We start from the raw sequence: 26,448 nt of genomic DNA on the forward strand, positions 1-26,448 counted from the left end.
GCGTAGTTGTTTCTGTCTGTTTTGAAAACGTCTTCGTTCTATGACCAATTTCATTGGTATCTTGAATTCTTGTCGCAACAGTGCAACAGCTGCCTTATAAATTTCTGGAGTAGTGTCGTTATCCTCTGTTGACGAAGTAGCGGTACTCTCACTTTGAGACGCAGCGCGAGCGAAATAAATTTTTCTAGCCTCATTTCCTACATTGTAAAGAAAAAGAGCTTTCTTGCTCACAGCAGTCGCTATAGACCCACCTGATATGCTCAAATAAATTTCCAAAGCTAAATTTTACTGCGAGAATTGGATTTCCGGACGACCTGAATGCTGGAGCAACGGTTCAGCAAGGTGGGCGAACGCCCGCGAAACAAGTGTGATAGATGGACAATGTAGAAGGGATAATTATCGGACAATGATAGGGCCAGCCAACAACTAGATAGAAAGAAATCCGCTTGCACTGACTTCAACGGACTCGTGTCGTAACCACGCCAGAAGGACACCATGCGACCGCATGGCCGACAGTCTTCTCGGGGGAGAAGCACAGAATGGCGAGTAGCTCTAATACGAAGCGAACTGACGCTAATCGTGACAACTAGAAACCTTTACTGCTCGTGCAATGAAAATTCTTGTAAATGATAAAAATTGATTGAACTCGGTGACGCATTGTTCACTGTGGCAGACTTCAAAGACGTAGAAAACTCATTTCCTCCCTTGTCAACCTTTGTTAGGGACGTTTACAGCAAATACAAATGACGGCGTCCGTATGTGGTTAGCAACGCTCCCCCGTAAGCGACGCGAACATGACAACTTGACGCCTCTGTTGCTGGGTCACTTGCGACTTCACTTCTCGTAGAAAAGTTCACAGGATGAAAATATTTCACTCACTGACTTTCAGCGGTGAACCTGGTTGGCTCGACGCGGCATGCCAGCATGGCGTGGCTTATCAGGATATCGCTGGACAACTTAAAAATATTGAAGAAAATTGCTGAAACTGAAACAAATTTGCCGACGGTTGCGTTACATCCTGGTGCGAAATTTGAGCGCAGCTCATGAGCTTTTTCATCATTTCGATAGATTGAGGCAAACAATTCGCGTAAGACCTGTATGTACAATTAAAGACGACGTTTTATTTTTCACACATATACCTTCTGCAAGAAACATTCCAACAGCAGTTATTGACCTAAACGCATATGTGGCCTGCGCTACAACAGGAAAGGCGGCTTCGGCACTAGGCGGAGTAATTGTGCACGCAGCGGCAAACGAAGGACTTTCACCGAGTGCTTCAGTGATGGCTTAGAAAAAAATGACAGTGAATAAACAATTTATACATGGAGGCGGTTCGCAGTGGCGAACGGCGGCGACTTTGCGTTTCGACTTAGGAGGTGCAGCCTGTCGAGAATTGCATCGAACTCAACCAACGATGCGTTGAACGCATCAAAGTTCACCGGCGTTCTGGGCAGAATCCACTTTTAATATAGGGAGCATGCGATGCCGGTAGACGCTTTCCTTCTCCACACGGTCAGCCCTCCGTGGCGATGCGCGCATGCGCTGTGCAGAACCTGGTTACGGGGTACAACACCGCCGGCGACGCTGCGAGCGGCGCTCTAAATCAATGCGTCGACGTCGAAGAAAGTTATGCTGTAATTCGTTAATTCGTTAGGATAGAAGCTTAGAGGAGAAATGCTTTTCAAAGACGGATGTGATCGGATAACTTATGTAACTGATGATGCTCCTATTTCACTATGCACTAGGCCTATTTCATACTCGTAGGCTAATGTTGCATCGGCCTAGGCGCTCATTAAGAAGGGGAGACGGAGCTCGAGTGTCAGGTGTACACGTTGAGAAGCCCGTTTCTTGACGAAGCGCCGGATATTTACACAGTTCGTTTACTTCACTGATGACGACACAAGCTAAAGAAGAAAACACAAGTGCAGGCACAATCCATCGAAAAGAAACCGAAACTAGAACAGAATAGAACGCATGATGTAGCAGGTCTCTGGCTTACTTCAATGGCCCCGATGTGATGGGCAGCAGTTAGGACATTTGAATGCCGAGCCGTGAACCCGAGTTAATACCAAACCGAGGTGGCCCCGCGTTTATGGACGAGAAACGTATGGCGGCTATGTGATATATCTTGCCAATAAACATTAAAAAACCCTAGATGGATGAAATTAATCGCAACCCTCAACTACAAGTTTTTCTGTAATGTACATCCATAAATTAGACGAAATCATGCGACAATAATATGTTGGCTTTCACTACATTGCGCTTAATGTCGTTGGGATGCATGGAAAATATGGCTATTGATTCTTTCGTAAGCAACTCCCCATGGTTCTTCTGCTTGAAGTATACACTGGCAACATAAAAACGCTCAATGATTCTACATTCTTTCTTTATTGAAACCTCCGTCACAACAAGCTCTAACCAAACCCGAGTAAAAACACAGCAGTCCTCTAAGACGCAGGGAAATGTGCTCCGCATATCGGGCCAAATAAGTGAATCACCACTCGTATGCTTTTCGTAGCCTTGCTGGTCTCCCGAAGCCTAGGTGAAAAAGACATGCCTTACTTTTTAGAATCTATGGCAGGTTGGTTTCTAACCAGCTCTGTCCACCATAAGTGTGTGATCGCTGTGATTTAGCTTCATTCCTAAATCCCTTCCAGGCAAAGTTTCACCTAATCCTTTCGTGTTTCTACCTGCACGTCAGAAAACACCAATCTTTTATCCTTGGTTTCAAGAGCAGGAAGATAGGCAGCAGAGGAGCTCACCCTTGTCGCTCATGCAGGACACAGAAGAAGTCATGGACCAGATGGCAAAGCAGTACGTGGACAGCATTGGACCTGACCTCGCCCTGGTGGTCAAGGGAAAGGGCGAAAAGTCATCCTTACCACGCACTGGTCGTAAGTACACGGCCGGCAATCATGAATCAATCAAAAGGAGTATGAGTGAGACAAAAACGTTTACCACTTTCGAGCCTTCTTTATTTATTTGGCAACAAAAAAGAAAGTCTGACGTTTTTGGATAATTTAGTATGTGCCGTGCAGCACAAAAAGCTGTGGCAACTACTCGATTGAAAAACAATTGGAATATTAAATTAGATCTGCCCGCAACAACATGTATACGTAGAAACGCTCAGCTCTGTTGCTCCCGTTTGACAAAGTGGATCCTCTTGCGTGCGAGTAAACAACACATCCCAATTTCTGACGACATGAGCTCAAATTCGGGTCTCGCCTTTGTTCGTATTTTTTTTCGTCCGCGCTTCTTTGATGGTCGTAATCTAAAAACTATTCACGCTCTAAAGTACGCTTCACAAGCGCCATTCATTACGAAATCTACTCGCTGATATTTTCCTTCATTGAAGACTTGACATTTTACGCACAATATTTCTTATGATTTCTGCATTACACTTTCGTTATCACCAATATCTCCGTCCGAGCTTGGCCTGAGAGCAAATCTTTACCGCCAGAATAGCAGCAGCTTTCGTTTCATTACCCGTAAAGGCAGCAAACTGTCTAGCTGCATTGAGAAACAACACGTTTTTTGTTCACGGCAAAATAAGTTCTGCTTCTCCTGCACTGTCAGACAACAGGGCGACTAAGCAATTAGAGCGTTCTCCTCGAAAGCAGTCGAGACTCGGCCTGCAATGGCGGACAAACACACACAAAACGATAATCTGTGATATAATGAGGGACGTGCTAAAAGCATCGTGTAGTCTGCATCAGTCTGAATATATTCATTATGCTTTCCCTCATAGATAGTATGTCACTGCCAGGAATGTTTATCATCAAATACGAAAGGTGATTACAGCTCATAGATTTTCATAGTAGTATTGTTTTTTCACGCAAATTTTTCTGTGCTTGTTGTAATCGGGCATGCCACAGACTGAACAGTTCTATTCCATTTCTTCACTATGCACACTTTATCCCAGTGTTCAGAAAACTTCTTTCTTGAGACGCTCTCAGAATGTACATTCTGTCGCCGCACGAGTGTATTGCCGCTGTAATGGGCAGATTATACGAACTATGGTGGATTCGCTTGTACGAAAACATACGCGCAACGAAAGCGCCTTGGGTGCCACTGGAGCTTTAGAAACGTAAACTCTAACCGCCGCATCGCCTGGCGTGCACTGACAGCCTCCGCAGAGTCCACCTCGCATTCCGACTTCATCCAGCCCTTGGCCAGCCCGGACGACACGTGTATCGTGCCAGTGCTCCCGCCGGGTCCCCTGGCATCTCTCTTTCCTCCTGGCACGCGCGTCCGAAGACCAAAGGGACAACTTCCGGAGCTAGTGGAGGAAGCAATAAGGAACAGCCCGCACGGGGCGCTGCGCGTGCCTCACGTGTACGCTGCGCTACAGTGAGTGCCTGTGTTGTATTTTTCTGGCGATGAAGGGATGCACATCTGTGCTCCAGAATATTTAGTGTGAGTAGCAGTGGTTGTAACTCAACTAATAATCAAGCATCTGTCTGTTGTGTACCACTGATATAGCACGCCGTCTTTAAAAGCCCAGGAGAAGCTATTTACGAAAACTAGAAAACGCTCACAAACAATGTTTCACATCAATCGTCACCGGAACGCAAAAGATTTAACGCTACTTTTATTAGCACTGAAGATATGAGCGATCAAAGATAATGCTCCTCCTCTCCCCCTAAATGCAGCCCACGCCGGCACGCGATAAATAAAGAAGTAAACAAGTGGCGACGGCGCCCCGTCACGCCCTGTCTCACGAGCGTAACTTACAAGGGAACGTCTAATGAGCGGGCGCTCACTGCAATCCCAAGTGACACCGTTACTTGGGTATTTGCGAGCGGTGTGTACTCGGAAATGTCTCTCCAATCGATCGCGAGCGGTCACCGGGAGTCAATTTAAAAATTACTTTAAACTTATACGCTTCACTCAAAGTTTTCAAATTTGACCCCATTAGTCATTAGGACCAAGTCTGGATTTCATGCATTCACCGCAAGAAACATTTCAACACTTTTGCTCGCTGGTGTCTGACTGCGACGATCTCTCCTGGCTTTCTGCCACTGTTTTTACGTAAGGAGCAACTCTCTTTAGTTACAGACTTCAAAGGCATCGATATTAAAGATTTGTCAACGAAGTTGGTACAGATTCATGACAGTAAAGATTTGGGGCACTTAAGCGGGCTTCGTGCGTTTAGTGTAGTGAATTTTGGCAGTGATAAATGGAGAGTTATTTGATGGTTCGAGAATGGCACATGTGGCAAACAAAATGATTGATGAAAATAGAGGACTGCCACGTGCTAATTGTCAAAGGACAAATCGATGTCGCTTGTGAATACGTATAGATTCTTGAAAACGATAAATTTTAGCTTTTTCTACCACTGTACTTTCTCTTACGGCGCATTTCTGTGCTAGTACAGCGTGCGCATTAATAATTTATTCCGCTTTAGGCTGCACAGTCTGCGTCAGCATTTTCTGCATACAATTAGAGGCAGGCCCATACAAAAATGAGTTGAAACAGTGAAGACTTCCGTGAGGCCATGTGACCGCGAGTCACAAGTTGCAGCAAATGCCTCTGGGTTGTTGCCTTAACACTGACATTAGGACCCCAGCAAAACGTTTCTGCTGGTTTCAATGCCGTTCTCTCGCCATTACCAAGTCATAACGTGGTTAAAAATCAATACTTCAGTTTTCTGGAGAAGGACGGAGTTGAGTTTCCCATTGAGGTGGCCAGGTCAGGAAACACTTGATGATAACGATGTTCTTGATACCTTGAAGTTTCAGACTCGCAACAATCACGTTACTTGATGGCACGAGAGAAAGATTAACTATTTATTTACATATAAATGAAACAAGAAGACACAAGGAAAGAGATAACTATTTGCATGTCTGACCCGTTGGTCGGACGAAACCAGCCCCGGTTTATCCAGAGTGCTTACTTTTAAGCCATCTGTCTTCGCCCTTGGCGGGTACAGCAACCAATAAGCAATCAGGCAGCTTTTCTCACCAATCAAATACAGGGGAAAGGATATTAACTAAACAAACACTTGGGAAAGGAGAGGTCCAACCAAACATGTGAACGGCACTGACGTCACCACATTCGGAACCTCTGCTTTCCCTTGTTTTCTCTTTCGCACACGTGCATGCGGGTATGCCGCGTGAACAACAACTGAAGTTCTTTATAAAAAAAAAGAAACAAAGCTGTCAGTGAGGGCTCAAACACTATGTGGAAATTTCAACTTGTAAGCCTTTCTCTTCAGCACCTGCAGCTCAGTGACCCACTGCACTTCATCGCGCACCGGTCAGCCACCGCGCACCTAATACCCACAAAGGCTGTATGCACATGCGCAGAGGGAAAGACGCGCACGTAGCAATACGAGAATATATACAAAAGAAAACCTCCACTGGTCCCCGATATGACATTCAACACTGAACACTGCACAAAGGGAACGAGCGCTCTGCGGCGGCAGGTGACGCCGGCAACAATATAGCTGCCATCGCGTCTCCGTGGTCCGCCCGCGGTTCCACCAAATTGGTGGTCGCCGTGACCGAGGACAGGTGCACGTCTCAAAGTATTTATCTCGGTTCGTATGCTCTGTATGCGAAACCGAATGGCACGAGAGTTAACCGAAATTCATAGACGGTTTAATAGCCCAGTATAACGGGTCAAATGATAGAATCGAGTTTTCGCCGAATGAGTCGCCATTCAGACACGCCACCTCCGCATCGCCAAGTATAATTTTTCTTTTTGTTGGAGAACAAACGGTCGGAATAGGGAATAAGCGGAGGCTTTGCACAAGCACTTTGACTTTCGCAGTGAAATTTGCATGGACTAACATGATCCAGGCGGACTGCAATGGCAGAAACAATTTGCAGAAATCTCACAAATCAGGCGACCACTGCTCCATTGCAAACATACAAACAATCCAAACTGGCTGCGCTACATCCACGACCTCCTCTGAATGTGTGAAGTTGCTGTACTTTGACCATATTTATGGTACTTCGGACACTAATGAAATCACCTTTATTCATTTTTTTTCTGATGAACAAAAAAAAGAAATTCTAGAGTAAAAACAACACGCTACAAATGCAGAAGCTTGACTAGGCACCGATCCCCTTTCTGCCACGAAAATAAAATCTCGCCAGCAGCTCCAAAATACAAGATGCAATCGAGTGTACACCAAATCTCGCAAAGTATATTCAGGGTATGTTTACGGGTCTTCGTAAATTACATGCGCTGAAGGGAGCGTTGTTGGTAGTTGTGAGACTGGGTTGGTACTTTGATAAAATTAAGTTGTCTTTGTATTTCGTAATCCTTTGCAGTTAATGAGTGCTATCATTTCTTCTCGGTATGAAGACAGCGCAAAAGTGGACAACCAAAGAGGAAACGACCCGACAGAACGCTACTATCAACTGATTTTATTTTGTCAGCTAGTTCCATTTATATAAGTAGTCACATCACATGTCACACTTGGGTGGCGTAAGCTATCTTTGATATCTTTTGTCAGACTAATATAACAGATAATAATGATATTTCATTGCCTCTTCAGTTGTTAAGGGTAGCTATTGTCAGAGACATGTTACAAGAAAGGCGGACAGATATGAAAGAACTGCACATGACAATGAGCCAGGCACGAAAGGCCTGTTAGCCTTGTAAAGTCTGTTATAAAATTTATCCAGAAAACCGATATTAGCCCACGGGATCCACGTTTCTTTGAGATTTTCAGCAACAGCTGTGATGACAGAGCAAGGCAAGCCAGCAGCGAAAAGCCTGCGTACCTGATACTGAAAGCTATCGCCCATTTAGTGCGGACACGACTTCCGACACGAATTGACTTTTGCGTCATTGGAAAACTTAAAACAGGATTTTATCACATCCTCGTTGTCTGCGTTCTCTAAATCTTATAACCATACGATATTCAAGACTTTCAATGAACCATTAAAAACCTCAAGAAAGCTGGATACCCGGATGGCGTTGAGGTATTCGGCTGCAATATTGTGGGCATGAACCTTAAGACGTCGGTGTAGGTGCCTAGTTTAGAATTTAGCGAAAGTGGAGTACATTGCAAAGTTCGCGTTTTTGTCTTATGTTCACCGCCTCAAAATATGACGAGAAGGTACAAGACAGGGGTGGTTTTCTGAACCTCAAAGAAACTTAAGAGCATTTGTTTATTCTGGAAAGAAGCTGGAGAACTAAATTAATGTCATACTATCTATTGGGTCTAGCATGAAATAAATTACGCGGCATGCTCCAGAGAGGCAGTGCATGAAATCCCTCTGTCATGAGGACAAGTGTACATCGTCTACAAGGGGCTGTGCATTAACGCACGTTTGAAATAACACTCCAAAGGTTGCACGCAAACAAATTCCCTAATCTGATTAATCATGTCCGTTACTGCAAATCTGGTTTTCCTTACTTAAGCTATTTTTATACGTGATGTCATGGAAGCGTACCCCATGAAGCACAAAAAAAAAAAACTAAGTTGTTCGCCAGTAATCCATCTACTATATCCTTACATTACAATGAAGTTGCTTGCCTCTATTTTATGTAGTGACAAGTGCGTTCGGGTATTATCTGTTTCTTGATCTTTTGGTCACGCTTTCTATATAATGTATTGTTTTCATGGAGCTTCAGTTGTCGCTACAAAAAAAAATGGAAAGCAAGTATCACATCAACGCATCTCTTCTTAACAAGGTGCAAGTGGCTTCGGGGGATTTTTATCCCTTATTATCGCTATAAGGGTCCCGTCTATTATTATCTTATTGATTAATCTCAATATTCATTACGCAGTAAGCACACCAACCACACATAATTTAGCCTAATGTGGCAACATGGGGACAGTGTGTTATTTCTGAGCACTTATACACTTGATTTGACTAACCTGAATGCATGAGATGTATCTCCATTAACACGCTATAAATATAATCAGCATCAAATGCAACTTCAAGCAGGTTTCCATGCGCGAATGCCTATGTCCTTGGCTAGCCTTGTTCCCATAGACATACCAGGACGGGGAACAATAGTTGCATGTGTCTTAGGTGCATCCCGACGAATGCGATCGAGCCTACATTCTTGGCCAACTTTCGCATGATGCTTTTTAACCTAAAGGTTGAGTAATTGTTAGTAGGGCAACACAGTTCATGAAGAAGTAAGAAAAGCATTCGTTCAGTGTGCCTATTTTGTATCTTGAAGCTGAAATGCTGAGGATTCTGACTGAGGGACCGTGTGCTTCCCTCCAATATTTATCAACCTGCATGTTTTGCTCCTGGATCGTATCGCGATACCTTTGCGTCTCACTTTAGGCTATAACTTTACCTAACATAAAAGGAGAAGTGTTGTCGGCACCTTTCAAGCAGCTACCATACTTAGGTAACTCCTAATAGCTCCGCTACGCGACAGAAGAAGCAAACTATGCACCTGGTCGCTTTTTTATAAAGACGGCTCAAAGGGCCTCCTAATGGCAGCGGTTTTCGTTCGTGTCTAACACTCGATGAAAGGTAATGGTGGTCGTTTCACAACTTATTCGACACCCATCTCGACGGAAGCAGCGCAGATAAAAAAATCGAGAAGACACAAGTGGCCACCCCATAAGCGCATCTGCGCACGACCCTGATACTCATTTCTTATCATGTCCTTGAAAAACGACGCGTGGGCTCACCGTACGCTCGAGAAAATTCGAGGGAACTCTAGCAGGCCTGGGCGAGAAAGGAACAGAGGTTCGCGCTCGCGACGGTGTTCGAGCTCTCACCGATCTCCACTCTGTTTTAGAAGTTTCGGGCACGGATATTTGAGAGCGCCTTGCGCCACGATAAAGGTTAGCTTAGGTTTCGGCAAAGAAAGCAAGCCGGGTACGGCTCCGGAGAAGTAAAAAGTGCGCTTTGGGATCATGCGTTTAGCGCGCCAGTTCTTCGAGCTGAAGCTGATATGAGCTACTGTTTTCTCGCCCCTCGTTTTGAAAATATGTTTTTGTACTGTTTGTTCGTACTGTCTATAATGTTAAGTTTCCTCTCTTGCTCCGTTTGCACCGTTCTTTGTCGTCCTGTCAATTACACATGGCCCGCCAAATCGCCGGGCACCTCGCGAAGAACCGAGGTGCAATAGATGAGAATAAAAAGAACATATCGAACGCAATCTGACTCTCTGGAATTGCACAGCCGGAGGTGGCTGTTGAACGCAAAGTACTTTACGCAATCTCTCCAGTTAACCCACCCTGGCTGAAAGTGCACTTATTACTCAATAATGAACATTTATCCAAAGAGAAATGTCGCAAAACATGTAGTATAAATAGTAACGGTACAACAGTAAGGAGCTCCTGAGCTGAGAACGGAAGCCTATGGTTCGGTAAAGTGAATAAAAGAAATATGCAACTGCCTGTCTGTTCTTGCAGCAGCAAAACATGCCCGCTGTCAGCCACGTTCGTTTGCAAGTCGTCACCATGGGACACGCTGTTGAGTGCAAGCCACTCCCTTTTTTTTACACTTTAGCCCTTGGATACTTCACGGAAGAGTGAATATCTCGATATGTGGTTTTGTGTTTAGAGACTAAAGTTGTTTCCCATTCTTTCCGGGTGTACATAATAATTTGTCACCTTTTCGGTCTCTTCTTCGTTGCAGGAATCGCTACCCATACTTCCGGTTTATGACTGAGAAAGCGATAACGACATGGAAAGTGAGTGAAACTTTGATACGTATACGAAGATATTTATATTGTAACTGCGGCTTTTGCTTTATTTGTTCCAAGGGCATCGGCGCAGCTGTCGCCCTCTATAAGAGATCAGGATTGCCCCAGTAAAAAAAAAAAAAAAAAAAAAAAAGCAGGATTGGAGTTATAATGAAATGCACAAATTCTGTGCCAAAACTTTGTTTAAATAAAATGAAGTTCCCCTGTGAAACGTAAACATATCTCGGATGTTATTAATGTTGCGTTTCATTTTCTCGCGTAAAATAATGCCTTCTTGATGGGCAAGTGAAACGTTTCATTCATGGTTTGCGCAAATGCGCAATCTATGCAAAGGGCACTCCTTGGCGCTCAGTGACTGAAGGTCCTGGGTGTATACCAGCAATCAGATTCAAAAAGTCTCAAATGGACACGTGGAGCAAACCATCTACGTACACCTTGACAGTTGTCAGTATTCCATTTACTGATTCCTTTGTGGCTACACATACATTTACATTGCACAGCGACATCTCCATTCATTGTTGAAAAATTCACTTGCAACACAATTTCAACGCAAGATGTCACCATATTGAACAAAATCTGGCGTCGGCATACTCCACAATAGGAGCGCAGAAGGTACTGGCACGCCTCAGACAGGCAGATGGCATGGCCGCGTTCTGACTGATCGGTGGGTTACGCTACGTGACACGACCACATGATATGGCCAATACGGTAGGAGCTGCCAATACAGGCAGCTCATTTGATGTATGAGGGTGAGTTGGGGATCGTACCTTCCGGCACCTTTAGATACCGAGTCGGACAAGCAATGCCTCAGTCCTCGCAGGCTCGTTTATAAGACTTGGTTAAGGCGGACTTAATGCCAATGCAGGATTGCCCTTATCACAATGGGTATGTTGCGACTCTATGTCAATGGGTATGCGTCGGATAATAGAGGCACAAATCAAGGGATCAGTGAACAGCGAGCGGGTAAGTGCGCATGCGGGACAGAGGAATAGCAATATTGGATACTGGCAGAGGGAAGCCATTGGAGTTTGGACGGCACACCTTGATACTCTGAGCTCAATATTCGTCCAATTTACCTGCCTTCACTAGATTCGAACTCGCAATCTCAGTCACGAGCAGAACTTCTTGATAAAGCTCGTAAAAAATGACGATATAAAACGCTTCGACGACATCATGTTTACTCATGATGATCTCAGTCGTCAGGGACTAATTACTTGCAATGAATAATGAACGCCTCCGTATGGGTGATCGGAGAAAAGTCGAGCAGCATCTCCGTGTGTATGATGAATGAGCCGAATGCATTACTCCTGTTGCCTTCACTGCTGTTGAATTTAGACCCAACATGGGAGCACGTGCGCTCACTTTACATGAAAACCAAATAGGCTCTCTCACATAGTCTGGAGAATACTGGCGTTACAGAGTAAAGTTGGTGCCTCAGGAGTAGAAGTGGTGGATCTTTTGAAAGCAGTTTATTAGTTGTCAATCAGCCTGTGATGCTGTTCTTTCCCAAAGCATAAGGAAATGCAGCCTAGGACACAATGTGGAAGCACAAGACATGATTTCAAAACCGCCGCGTTTTCAAAAAACCTCGGTATATGTGTGTGAGGACGCCTCCTGCACGAGGCGCAGGAGCCGCCTATATGGAAAATCACGGACACCTTGCACCTGGGGCTGGGGCTGATTTTCATGTCTGATGAGTACTGAGCGCGAGCGCCACCACTGGAGTGCACGGCGCTAGAGTCGACCTGGGGGAGCAATAGGGACCACGTGGCTCCTCTTACTGCTCCTGGAGCAGTGGATTGAATATGTGCATTTTCGAAGCTAATTTGCGCGTTCATTTCTGTATTTTTGCTTTATAACGAGTGACAACATTGCACTATTTTATCTTGCATTGTTGCCGAGGTTGCCGAAGTTCATTTGAGCTATTGCCACGGTCATTTACTGTTCTGACCTCGAACGTAAGCGACGGAACTCGGAGTAAGCTTCCGTTGCAACCCAAAAAATAAGCTCCCGCAATCTTCCTTAATCAATATTTGAATGGGAAAAGATGCGTGTGGTCATTCTCATGTGTGCAGGAGACATTTCAGTGACCAAGATGTCCTCCATAGAGTTGGCACAAAACAATTCGGTGAGGGGCAGAAGGAATAGAGAGCGCGTTTTATTTGCTCTTACCACTTGTGAAGCTTACGAAGACACATTGCTGCCAGGATGGAAAAGATGCTGCCTTCTTCATGAAGCAGTACCCTCCCAAAGCAAGGAAGGATCGAGCAAAATCCAGGTCTCAAATTCTTCTGAATGAAGCTGTTGACACGGAAGTTGCTTAGCAGTGAACTAGCTGATATTCTGCCACCACGGACAGCGCTCTGCATGTTGAGCTGCTACATGCAGCCTATCTAGTATTTTAGTAATTTCAAATCACGGAATACGTAAATAAATGAGTGCTAGAGTATTATACGCCTGTTGTGATGCGCTAAGGTATGTGTCAAAAATATACTGGTTTGCGCGGGGAAAACAAATATCAAAGAGTACCTGTGATGGTAGCCAGTGCGCAGTAATTCGCAGCGTAGAACTCACTTATTCACATATGGTATTAAATTATTTCAAAAGCTCTCCACTGTCACGCGTGTCTGCTCTACTACGTTCAAAGGAGCAGGCGAACGGGGCCGCTTCCACTGGCGCTATGCGAAGGCGATGCAGAAGAATCTCATTACCTGGATTCAGTCGCCGCTTACCACTGACTGGCTATGTGGCACTTTCAGTTTCTGTTTTGTTTTCATAACAGCAACAGCAATGTTGCACCCGGTGCGCGTCGTCGTAGTAGTTAAAACTCGCCAACTTCGAAACTATGCTTACACAGGGCCAGACTAAGGTGTATAGTAAATAAATAAATAAATAAATAAATAACATAATGCTAACGCGCAAAATATCTTCCTAGGAAAGCATCCCACAACAGCAGTTAAACACCCGTTATCCCAATAAGTCGTCACGCTTGCGTTTCCGAGAGGTGACTCAACAGATATACCCTCGCTTCCAATAATAAAAACGTCAGAATAATCTTGTGTACCTCTCAGACATTTTTGCTTTCGTTTTTGTTTTGTTTTTAAACTCCACACATCAAATGGGCTGGCTGCAAGGGTGAAAAACGTAGTGGAGCCGGCATTTTTCTTACATACTTCGAATGGGGTCAAATTCTCGTCGAGGGCGACACTCCGCAGTGGGAACCAATAATATCCGCCAAAATACTGGTGTTTTAACAGAGAACATTGGGTGCGACTTTAGGGCACTGCGCTAGACTTGACCTAGAGCAGCAAGTGCAATCACGTGATTCCTCTTACAGCGGAACTTCGATGGAATTTGGGAGTTTTAAAAGATAAATATCAATATTTTCTCTCCATAGTCACTTGTTAGCGAGGAGCAGCAGTGCTCATGATCTTGCGTCGCTGCTGGAGTCACTCAGTTAATTTAAGCCATTGCTTTTGTCGGTTACTGCTCTGTACCTCAATTCCGTACATACGCGATCGATCCCGGCACAAGCTCTCATTTCGACTCGAAAGTTGAGCTCTCAGAATAGCATTTAATGAGGCTGCGAATGCGCAAAGTGAGAGAAAAATGGTATGTGCATGGCAAATACATCAGCTGGAAAGATTTCTTCCGCGAAGTTAGCTTTCAGCTTCTCGATTAGTAGCGGCTGAAGAAACGGCGCGCATGTCTACGTTCTTGCGCCTATCCCAATGTACTCTACTTGCTAGTAAATTGGAAAACACTCCACATTTTTCAAATAGCAGTCTGATTCCAGACAGAGAAAGATGCGGCCAAAATTCAAAAGGCCCTATTTGTGTTTCTCAACGAAATTTACCTACAAATAACCTCGAAGGTTATGCCACCACGCGCATGGTATCAGTTATGAGTCGTATTCATCAATTCTTCAGTAATGAAAAAGTAATTTTAAATTACCGAGGCAGAACAGAAGCATGAGCGACATTAGAACAAGTAGTGATCTGCTAAAATGACGGTCAACAAAAGCGGTCTGCGGGAGGAAAAAACATCTGCTCTAACCCGAGCGCGAATGATCGGTGTTGGTGCGCAAGGATTGGGTGCGTGAACCCGCCTCAGCGCAGACGCATTAAAAATTTCTTCGCCTCGTCCTTACTGTTCAATTTGCTTGCTTTACAAAGATTAAGGCAGCAGCTGAACGGCGTCGCTTCCGCCGGCAATGCGTGAAGGGGCTCCGCACCCGACAGCTCCTTTGCCATCGCAGGCAAATCTCATTACCGGTGACAGATAACTTCTGACAGGTTTTGTGGCAAGTTCGGTTCTTCCTATAACGGCAACAAGAATTCAGCATCTAGTGCGCTTTGTCGTCGCAGTGGTTAAAGCTCGCCAGGCTACGCATTCACAGCTCGCTGACTCGGTGAAAAGCCTTCTTGCCGAATGAGTGGGCCTAATACCGCAAATTAATCTTAAATAGGCACAGACCGAGGTTACGTTAAAGAATTAGTAAATGTAATGTTAATCCTCAAATAAAAAGTCAAGGAAAGCACGCATATGAAGTTCAACGCGCACTACCCGAATTATAGCCTCACGCCACCGCTTGCACCCATTACAGGTCCCCGTTGCCAGAATCGACGAAGTAGCTTCTATACACTGCATTGTGTATTGATCCCTGTTCCCTTTCGTTCATTTTTCCAGGATTTAAAGGGCAGCTGTTCTCTAGGCTACCCATATTTAGCTTCCGTGCCCTGATCAAGCTTTGCACCGTAGAAAACACGTCCATGACTGGACACAATGGCCGAAGATACACTTCATTTTGGCAGTATATCCCTCTTCAGATCACAGATCTATCACGACATCGAAACATTAGCCCTAAATATTGTCGCGTATTTTCGTCGACTGGTGAGAACATATTCGCCAAATGTGGAGCAGTTGCCTTCATGGTACTCTGTAAATATTCTCTGAAAATAAACATTTCTGTTAGTTTTGCTTGCAATATGTTGATGTTCTTTGTACCCTCTCCATAAAGGGCAATTCTGCCTGGCATACGTTTGGTTGTGTTGAAAATGGCCTTATCTAAACGTGCGTGCCACTAACTGGTTTCATTTCTGCTTACGCCAATTAGATTGCTTTTTGAAGTCTTTACACAGAAATACACTGGGTGAGCTAGAACAGCTTAACGCCGAATGGATTTGACAGAAATAATCGGTTTTTCGATGCCAAACGCATAATCGTTTTAATGTTTTTCCGTACGTTTGGTATCACAAATAAGATGGTCTAATTCCACCCACTAATGTAGAGCGAATTCAATTCCGTATAGTTCTGTGTGGAAGCTAAGAGTGTGCCAACAGTAAACAGTTCGTGGTGCTACGCGAATAGGAGAAATACCATATAAGTATATGTCTCTCAATTGTTCTGAAAAGTTTTCTACATTGCAGCAAACGACATGCAGAATTCCTCAGGGGTAATTGCAATAAATATTTTGGCACCTGCCTATTTATGCCATTCGTGATATTCCGCTTCAACTTTCCTCAGTACGAGTCTAGTTACCGTGTAAGTTGAATTCCCGACGCACCTCGCTTGGCTCACAGTATAGCGAAGGTTGAGTGGGGCCGTTCAGGCCGCGCTGACCTTGACACCGCAAATGTTTCAACTTCATGCCACCTAACTATCAGGAGAGTTCGAATCTCTAAGCTAGGCGAAGTGACGACAGTACAGCGGGAAAGAGAAACGACGACGAAGGAACTCACGCCAGCACCGGCGGGCGTTGCGCCACTTTGCCCAGAACAAACTAGCCAAGGCTAAAATCTTGGCTCAGCTATAAGCACTCTTCTCATTTCTCCCTAGCCACTTCGTTAACCCACCTGTAACTGGGGCAGTACAACGACGTAGGCATCACATTGATTCGTCATGCCTTTTGTTGGGGCTGTGTTTTGAAATCAGATATTTAAAGAGCGGTATTTTATTAGTGCTATTTGCCGGTAATATTCAGAGCGCATAACTAGGGTTCCGAATTGTGTTCTCGATTGCGAGGTGTGTGTTTCTGGTGCTAAATTATCCTTTGCGGTAAAGCGAGCGATATGGGCTACAAATTGCAATCAGATCGACCTACAGCTTACTAGACAGCATCTTTACTAAGTGTGAAGGCAGGGCGCCGAGTGGTTGAATACCTCCGATGGCATATTAGTTTGCATCGCTTGTCACAGCCGGTTCTGCTGCCATAGCAGGGCTTGTCGTGCACAGTGGGCCTTTCACTCACCCATCTGTGCCTTTGACTGAGTTCAGAGGTTGTGAAAATTGGAGAACGTACATATACCGCTAATCGAAAGCAATCGATGCAGCGCGTACCTTAAGTCTGCTTTGAGGGTGAAAGCGTGCTGCAAATGAACGTTGCTTAAGGAAGTGCCACTATCGCGGCTTCCACCGTATAACTCTCACTGTACGTTCTACGTTTCCTTAGAAACTGTGTTTAAATATACGTCTTTTTTAATAATGTTCACAAATATGAACAATAAACGCACTGCTGTTATAAAATTGGTCACGTGCATTCTCATACGCCGTAATCTTCTTTACAGTCCCACTGGGCCCAAGCATAGTTAACTGTGCCGCTGCAATAATTTAACGTCACTTAGCGGTGATGGTCTACAAGCTTGTTTGCCGCATACCCATCAGAATGTGCCTGTATTATAAGCCTTCGTGTTGTCTCAAATTACAACAAAGCGGCAAAATCCTTATAATTTTCCGCTACGCTTGAACAACGTGCTCGGGAGTTCACCTACGGCTATTAGATGTGAGGACCATGTGCCTTGGAACATTACCACATGACCCATTACCATTGTCCTCTTTACAGTTGTCCTTTTTTCTAAAGATGCAGTGGTGCTGAGCCAGAAGTGAGAAGTACCTACAAATTACGCCACTTGATCAGGTGCTGAGAAGAAATGTGCGACCATCTGTACCTGCGAAAGCGGCTGTGTCTTTCATGTACACGACCGGAGCCCACTTCTGATTCCACTGATGCAGAGTTCCGTGCGTCACACATTGATCAACAAGAAGCGGTTCGAGAAGAGACCGGCGTCAACTACCAGGGGCTCATCGGCTGCAAGTAACCAATTCTGGGCCCTTTGCACGGACCCCAACCTGTACGTAATATCGCTAGTCTGTCGCGGTGGCGACCCGGTTGCCGGAGGCCACCACGGAAGAGCTGCTAGCTTTTTATTTTTCTTGTTTAAATCAGTTCAATTTTTAAGTTATTATAAGTGTAACATCAGCGTGCATTCAAAACACACATTAGAAAGTGATACGCACTACACGTTGAATAGAGGATCCTCTAGCACGCTTGGCACCAACGCCCTTCGAGGCCATCTCTCCTGTTGAAAAAATCTCTTCAGAAGCGCCCGGTGCATCGCGACGATGATCATGCGGTAAGCGTGAAGCATCGTCGCCGTGGGCGCTCGTTGAATGACAAGGAGAAGGGCCAAAGTTCGCGGTCCCGTAGTCGTAGGGAGGTCAGGAGGCGATATCACCTTCTCCGGACAAACAAATGCAAGCAAGTTTATATTTTTCTCGTTATCATGGCGACCTCTGAAGAGTTGGTGCTTGCAACGCGGAATGTGCGTAGCCTTAGGTCTCACCAGAAGCAGGTACAACTTCGCCGACTTTTCTGCAACAGGCGGCTTGATTTTGTAGCCGCCCAGGAAACGAGGATTGAAACTGAGCAGGAGACAGAGGGCTCTTTGTCTGATTACAATGTTCTCGTCACGCATGTTGTTTGTTTGTAGGCGTGTTGCTTCTTGTTTTTATGAAAGTCTCTTCCTTATTCGGCGTTACCTTACTGTACCGACGCTGAAGGGCGGCTCATAAGTTGCGATTTTCTGCTCCACAGTAAGCCACGGAAACTGATCAATATTTGTGCGTCCAATTGTGCAAGGGAGCGTGTCGATATGTTTGAAGGGGTGGTTATCCTGCTTGGGTTTGATGGCGGACTTTAAATGTGTATGTCACTTGAAGGATCGAGCCCTACCTAGTGTTCACAGAGACAGAAGTGTTGTTGCATGTTACAGATGACGCGGCACTCATTTATATTGATATTGAATGATACTGATTGTCTCATGTCATGCAACTACAATATTCACGCATTCCACAGGAGGTTCCACGTGTGCCTAGACAGGATTTATGATTCTTCCGCGCTCATTTCCCCGCGGTCTGTTATGTGAAACGGGACAGTTTCTATTTTCAGATCATTGTATGGGGTGATTGCTCGGCTTGCGAAAATTACTGCTCAATGCTTGGGACGCAATGAGAGCTTTGGAAGTCATATTCTTCACTTGTAAACGACCAGGAGTTCGCCGTTCGCATACGCTCACAACTGCAATTTTCCTTGTGAGGTACCATGTCATTGTTTGCAACTTGGGCGCTGTGCTTAAATAGAAGGTGCGAGCTATAGCCATTTAAATTATGTATTTGAGGTCTTTTTACAGATAGTTTCAGCAGAAGGCACTACATAGGAATTTGTAGAAGCTCTTTGAATCGGATTGTGAGACACCTGGATTATATTTAAACAAAATTGGTACCGTAAAGTGTGACCTACAAAAACGCGACGCTGAAAAATACAGGGGCGCCGGAGTTCGATCTCGTACGATTTCTGCACCGCACTGTGAAAATCCTAGACAAGTTCTACTTGATGAACATCGTCCCCCTACTTCCAAGCTTATACCAGAAATGATGCCCAAGGCACCCTTGTAACCAAAATGGGTGACTTCTGTTTTTGTGAGCTATTGCTGGGCCCTGTTCAGTTACGCTAATGATACTCCCAATTGGAACCTACTAGCTAACTTCACAGCTCTTATAACACCTTTATCTAATGATCAATGTGCTGTTGTCAATCGCCCTATCACATTGAAAGAATAAAAACTAGCAATAGACCAATTACTTTTCTCCAAAATACTTGATCCTGATGGCATATCATGCGAGTTTTGTAAAGTGTTTAAATGTTTGCTGAGCCCTGTCCGGCTTCAGATTTTCTTTTTAAGTTTAGATGCAGAGGTCCTTCCTCAGTCATTTACTCGAAATCGCACCGTCTTAATTCCAGAGCATAGATAAGGAAATATTGCGCTCAGTGGGATCACGTTGGCAAATGTGCATTATAATTTTTTGCGAAAGTCCTATGAAATCGTCTACAATTAGCGACGTCGGTTCTCATTAGTCCTCATCAGACATGTGGTTTGAGGGACCGCTCCATACAAAACGACATATATATATATATTGCGCATATAATTCTCTAACCTTGTTCCGGCTCATATGAGCAGCTTTCTCTGCTCCAGATTGATCTTGCAAAGGTATTTGATCGGGCGCGGCATTCGTTTCTATTTTCTTTTCTTGAGCGTGCCAGTGTTGGATCAACCGTACTTAAAGGGGTGCAACTTCGTTATGACAACTGTTCCAATCGCTTGATTGTTAACAGCGACCGCTCAAAGCCTGTATCAATTCGGTCATTCGTGAAGCAAGGCTGTCCTATGTTATCCTTACCCTTTGCCCACTACCTAGAGTACCGTGAAACATCAACATCCGTGGTCTTGCTGTCTTTGGCAAAGAAGTCAAAGTGCTTGCGTACGCTGCTGATTTGGTGTTTTTATTCATTGACAAACACAGTATTAACAAACCAATAACCACTATTGCGAAATATTGTCTCTGGTACTCAAATGAATAGCTGTAAAGATTCAGGTCTGTGACTGAGTTCATAGGGATCAATGCTAAATCGTTATTCTGGAATTGACTGGTCTCGTGAGCATCTAAATACCTTGGGCTCTACTGCAGAGAGCGGGTCCCCGCGCTTCGAAGCTATGCTGGGACCACACCGCCTATCAATTTTTGGTCGAGCGCAGACGTGCAACGTGTTTCTGGCAACAAAAATATGTTGTATTTTGCAGGTACTTCGTTGCACGAGGCAGTACATCCAAAGCTTTCACTAACGTTTGCGACGTTCATATAGTGCTCCAGTTTTTAGTGGACGCGGTGCGATAACCTTTTCAGGCATGTTTCGGCTCTTAGACTAGGCTTGACACATCTCTATGTGAAGCAGATGGCTGCTCGTTTCGTTTTTTTCCGTAATAACTCTCGTCTATCTGCCAGAACATCCCGGAAAACTGTCTTTGTGAACCTTCTTCCCAACTTAGAGTTCTCTTCTAATTTTTCGGATCGGCCCTTATTGGTCGGTTTTATGAAATAAGTCTACGATTCAGTGCGTTTTTTTGGCAGTTCACTTTTCTTATGAGTACATATTTGCCGCTTCTCGTAAAACTTATACATAGATTTGATGTCTATGCTGTTCCAACCTTCATTATATCGTTCTCTCTACTCTAATTTCATGGCACATCATGTGTTGAGAAGAGTACGTAAAATGCCGATCTCGCCTTTTACTACAACGTTTTCCTTTAACCTTCATGCCGAACTTCCACGTTTTCAAACGTGGGTTCACAAAAATATATATAAATTGTCTTATGTAATGGTCGACTATGTGATACACCTGAAACCATCGAACGCTACTTTATTGTCTGCAAACGCGCGACATTATTTTGAGACGTTCTACAAAGAACACTGAAGTAAACCTTTGTCTCGAAATCTCACAGTCTGTGTTAACTAATGGCCACACCACCTCACCATGAACCCTTTGACATGATTTACCTCCTTCGACTACACAGCCCGTGGAAAAAGGGCACGTTGAACAGGATTGGTGAGCCTCTCGTTTCCACCAGTACTCATTTCGGCCAGATGGGGCACCAGCTGATAGACGCTTACGAATAGAGTGACTATCAACCAGACTGGTTCCTATTATTGATGTGTTGTCTTTCCTTGCCACCGTTTAGTGGAGTTGTGTTAAGACGTGTTTTAGTTGTGTGATGTATATTTCAGTTGAACATTTTCGGCTACGGGTTGATTACTTTGTAAATAATAATATACCTTCTTCCTGAATTTAAACGCGCGTAATTAATACCATGCTGAAAAAAAAAGCCTTTCCTGGCCTGCGCGTTGCTTGTCCGCCTGGTATAGCTGAAGACCTGTTATCGAACCCAAATGGCGAAAAATGTATTTCCGTGAAATATATGTTATTTCTGAAATGCCCTAATTAGCAAATATTCTGTTGCTTCAGCTCAACACTTCCTCAATTTGTTATACGTCTTTATTTCGAATGCGAGGTCTTCGACATCCCCGCACGAGGCCATGTGGCTGTGACGTTATACCCCTTTCGACCAACTAGGACTATCCCGCGCGGTAATTTCCGACACGCGGGGCCAACTACTAGTACACCAACGGCTTTTCTACACGATCGATGACCTGCATACCCTAAACGTAAAAGACAGTTCCATAACAATCATTTTCCACGCACAGGGGACAAGCAGATTTCTGTTTCCCTTTTGTTTTAAGATGGCGTCGACTTGTTCAGGAGAGTTTCTAACACAAGATATCAGATTGGGACCTCTTTTATCAAAGCAGTTGTTAAACTCCACATTTGCCGTATTCGAATAGAGGAAATGAACACCGCAGCAGGGTGTTTGCTTCGGCTCCGGCTTTCCGGTTCCACAACGTAATTGTGATGATGATAATGATAATAATAATTGGTTGACAGGAAAGAAAAGGCACAGTATTTATCACACTTGTTCTTGTGGCATTTGACTACGTCATAAGGGAAATGGAGAAGGTAAGAGTAAAAGGGGAAGAGAGAAAGAGGAGCCTTAAAAAAGGGATACGGAATTATTTTTACCACCTGAGGATCTTTAACGTGCACTGACATCGGACAGCGCATGAACGCCTCTCTGTTCCGTCGCCAACGAAACGCAGCCGTCGGCGTTCAAGTTCAAACCCAGGTGCCCCGGCAAAGTAGTCGGGCATCTTAACCACTGCGCCGCCACGACAGGGCAAAATAGTATTTGCCATAGTGGAAAGAAGCACGTAGAAAAGGTAGAAAAGACACACGCTAACCTGTAGATTTCGCCCTCGTGTTTTGGCTATAGCTTGAGTATATATTGTTGGGAAGAGGTCAAGCGACTCCGCACTGTGCTGAAGAAAATTGACGCTCACCGATGTAACCTATCTCTGGTTCTTGGATCAGGTGTTTCAGAAACTGCACATGAACTGCCCTCTGTTACAATGTCGTGAAGGCTGTCAAAATGACCGGATGCGCAGGACGAGAAAGTGGCCCGTTTACTACTCATCACCTGTGACCGAGTTAGGCGACATTCAAATAAAAATTAACTGTCGCACATCTGTCGCAAAACTATCGAGAAGCGCACCTACAATTGGTCAATTGTGGTAATCGGGCATGGAGAACGATAGGATCAAGAGCTGATCAATAGGTCTGTGTCCAGTCCTTGTGATGTTGGTCTGTGCGTAATTACGCCCCAGGTTACATATATGAAGTGCCTCAACTCTCACCAGATGGGCGAGTGGCATTTCCCTGCTTTGGATTTCGTATTACACAAAAGCCCAAGGAGAAATAAACGGAAAAATTGTAATATGTATAGCATTATTGACTAAACAGTACGCATGCTATATAAAAAAGATAAATATTGCCAGGTTCCATGAATTGGAATGGTAGACAGCGTATTTTCAAAATACTCGTAGTCGTCTTCAGTGAGTTCGACGGTTCCAGGGAAGCGGTGCTAGAGCCCTGAGGTGAGGAAGGCGTTCAGAGCAGCCTTTAGTGTCGTATCAAACTATTCCGTGCACGCTATCCTCTATGCTCATTTAAGTCTTTTTTTATTTATTTATTACAGGAGGAGGATAAACATTTATTTGACGAGGAAGAAGTCAGGCAGCAGGGGCTACCGCTCTAGGTAGCCCTTCCTTGGGCTCTGGCGACCTGGGTTGCACGCTCGATGGCCCGGAGTTGGATTTGTGGGTCAGAGCTGAGCATAGCGGCCTCCCACTGCTCGCATGTGGAGAGCTGCAGATCCCGCGGAGGGCTATCTCGTGGACAGGCCCACAGTATATGGTCTAGGTTGGCCCTCTGTTGGCATAATTTACAATATGGGGTGTATAATGCAGGATATGCATGGGCGTTGGTGATAGGATTTGGGAAGGAATGTGTAATTTTCGCCAGGTGACCTCCTGCGCCTTCGAGAGCGATTTGTGTCCCGGAGGGTATAAGCTACGTGTTTGTCGAAAGTATTGGGTAATTTCTTGATATGAAGCCATACAGTCTCTCGCCGACCTCATGAGGGGTTGTCCCACTGCCCGGCTGACGAGTCCTCGGGCGAAATTGTGGGCAGCCTCATTTCCCGGAAGGCAGGAATGTGCTGGTGTCCAGATCAGCTGAATGGGACGGTTTGTCGTCTGAGAGGCAAGCAGCAATTTTAGTGATAGAGGGGATATTCTGCCTTTGCTGTAGTTCCTTATTGCGGTTTTCGAGTCGCTAATAATATGTAGGGCTGAGGTCGAGCTTACCGCAAGGGCGATTGCCGCTTCCTCCGCTTCCTCCGGGTCATTTGTAACGACCGAGCCGGCCGTGAGCAGTTGACCTTGGAAATTTACAGCCACAATCGTGAAGGCACTGCGGTCCGCATGTTCGGCTGCATCGACATAGACAGTGTCTTGTTTGGAGTGGTATTGCTTGTGTAGGTTTCTGGCTCTCTGTACTCGCCTGTCTGAATGAAATTCAGGGTGCATATTCTTCGGGAGAGTTGGAATCTTCAATTGAGCTCGCAGGTTCTTGGGCAGGGATATTTTGTCCTGCCTTGCTGCGGGGTAACCAATTGAGAGGGTGTTAAGAATAAAGCGTCCTGACGGTGTGTGGGTTAGCCGTTCGTACTGAGAAGTGAGGTGGGCCTCTACTAGCTCACTGAGTGTTGTGTACTCCCAGTGCGTTGAAGCGCTCCGTTGGGGTATTTATGGGGAGGCCGAGTGCGGACTTGTACGCTTGTCTGATTAGGGAATCGACACGTTGTGTTTCTGCTGCGCTAAGTTTAAGGTAGGGTAGTGTGTAAGTAATTCTTCTAATGACGAATGCCTGGACCAGACGGAGGAGATCTGTTTCTTTCATGCCCGAGTATCGGTTGGCGATTCGGCGTATAAGGCGCACTGTCTGAGACAGTGTCCTTGAGGCGATTGAGGGACTCTGTGTTTCGGCCGTTGTTCTGGATGTTAATTCTAAGAACCCATATAGAAGATACCTCTGGTATAGGTTGTCCCTTAGCGTACACCCGGATTTGGGGATAACCCCCAGCGCCTGGTTTGCCACGCTTGAGAAGAATTTCAGATTTTGTGGGGGAGCAGGAGAGGCCCGCACTCTCTACGCATTCCGTAACAGTGTCCACAGCTAGTTGTAAAGTTTCTTCAATTTCTCCGTCATTACCGGATGACACCCAGAGTGTTATATCATCGGCGTATAACGTATGGGACAGATTTGGTATACGGTTGAGTTTGTCTGGGAGTGGTAAGAGTCACAAGTTAAAGAGAAAGGGAGACAGCACGGACCCCTGTAGGATGCCGCGGCTGCCAAGTGTTATAGTGTGAGATTTGATGGCTCCAAAATTTAAGTTCGGCTGTTCGGCCCGTAAGAAAATCTCGAATGTAGTTGAAGGTCCTAGGACCGGGATTTATTGAGTGGAGGTTGGTAAGTATAGCCTCATGTGCTACATTGTCAAATGCCTTGGCTAAGTCTAGACCTAGAATAGCCTTGGTACCTGAGCCAATTGGGGGTTGTATAACATGATGGCAAAGTTGCAGCATCACATCTTGCGCTGAGAGTCGAGAACGGAAGCCAAGCATAGTGGGTGGCATGATGTGGTTATCCTCTACATAGGCGTGGAGTCGGTTGAGGACAACATGCTCCATTAATTTTCCCATGCATGATGTTACAGAAATGGGCCTTAGGTTTTCAATGGTTAGCCGTTTACCCGGTTTAGGTATGAATGTGACCTTCGCATGCTTCCGGGATTCGGCCTTCCGCCCAACATTCATTCATAAAAGTTGTAAGTGATGTGATGGATATATCGTCTAAGTTTCGGACAGATTTGTTGGTGACACCATCTGCTCCAGGGGCGGAGTTTACGCGAAGCTGCGTCATGTATAGTCGTACTTCAGCCTCCGTGATGTTGGCATCAAGTTCGGGATTCGCAGGCCCAGCATACGTCAGAAGGGTGGTCGAGGGATGGGAGCTGATATATAACGTTTGTAAATCTCGTAGGAGGTCTGCTTCGGTTCCCGGGTATATGTGCATTACCATTGCCAGACTATCAAATTGGGTAGCTTTGCAGTTGGCTGGGTCTATGAGGTACCGCATGAAGTTCCAAGTGCGGGAAAGACCTAATTGTCCTTGCATGTTATCGCACACCTGTCCCCATTTCTGGTGAGCTAGTTTTAGGGTGTAATCCTCAATGCGTTGATCAAGCTGCGTAATTTTCAGTTTCAGCGCGCGGTTATGCCTTTGTGATTCCCAACGTGTTTGGATTGACTTTCGGGCCTGCCACAGATGCAGGAGGTGTTTGTCTGGCGTTGTGTGGTTTATTTCTTCTGGGGTCCCCTCAGTGTGGTGGCCAATATCCTCACGAAGGGTGGAAACCCACTCATCGAGATTTTCAATTTTGGGTGGGGCTGTTTGGTCACGGAAAGTGCGGAATTTATCCCAGTCAGTCAGAAGAGTTCGTTTACCTTTCCTTCGATACAATCCAGAGGTGAAGATAGTAGATATGAGGAAGTGATCACTACCCAGGTTTTCCCCTGTATTGCTCCATTGCTGTACGTCTACATGCCTGCAGAAAGTTAAGTCTGGGGTTGTATCTACTGAGACACTGTTACCTAGTCGGGTCGGGGTATGGGGGTCAG

General features: G+C 45.2%; 1 protein-coding gene across 8 annotated transcripts in view; it reads left to right on the forward strand.

Annotated features, from left to right (window-relative positions):
• LOC146172201 (uncharacterized) overlaps positions 1 to 26,448 on the forward strand; it is a 60,904-nt gene that overhangs the window by 18,545 nt on the left and 15,911 nt on the right. For 4 of the 8 annotated variants that reach the window (XM_084586069.1, XM_084586068.1, XM_084586067.1 and 1 more), the window contains 4 exons: positions 2,780 to 2,894; positions 4,166 to 4,350; positions 10,572 to 10,626; positions 17,650 to 17,768. In XM_084586069.1, the coding sequence (XP_084442195.1) occupies positions 2,780 to 2,894; positions 4,166 to 4,350; positions 10,572 to 10,626; positions 17,650 to 17,768 (474 nt within the window). Of the gene's footprint in view, positions 1 to 2,779; positions 2,895 to 4,127; positions 4,351 to 10,571; positions 10,627 to 17,649; positions 17,769 to 26,448 lie in introns of all 8 variants that reach the window. The other 4 variants (XM_084586065.1, XM_084586064.1, XM_084586063.1 and 1 more) reach the window with 1 other exon arrangement.

Source organism: Amblyomma maculatum, unplaced genomic scaffold (assembly GCF_055883805.1).
Source record: "Amblyomma maculatum isolate TAMU_Amacu unplaced genomic scaffold, ASM5588380v1 scaffold_13, whole genome shotgun sequence".
In the NCBI taxonomy this organism is placed as follows: domain Eukaryota; kingdom Metazoa; phylum Arthropoda; class Arachnida; order Ixodida; family Ixodidae; genus Amblyomma; species Amblyomma maculatum.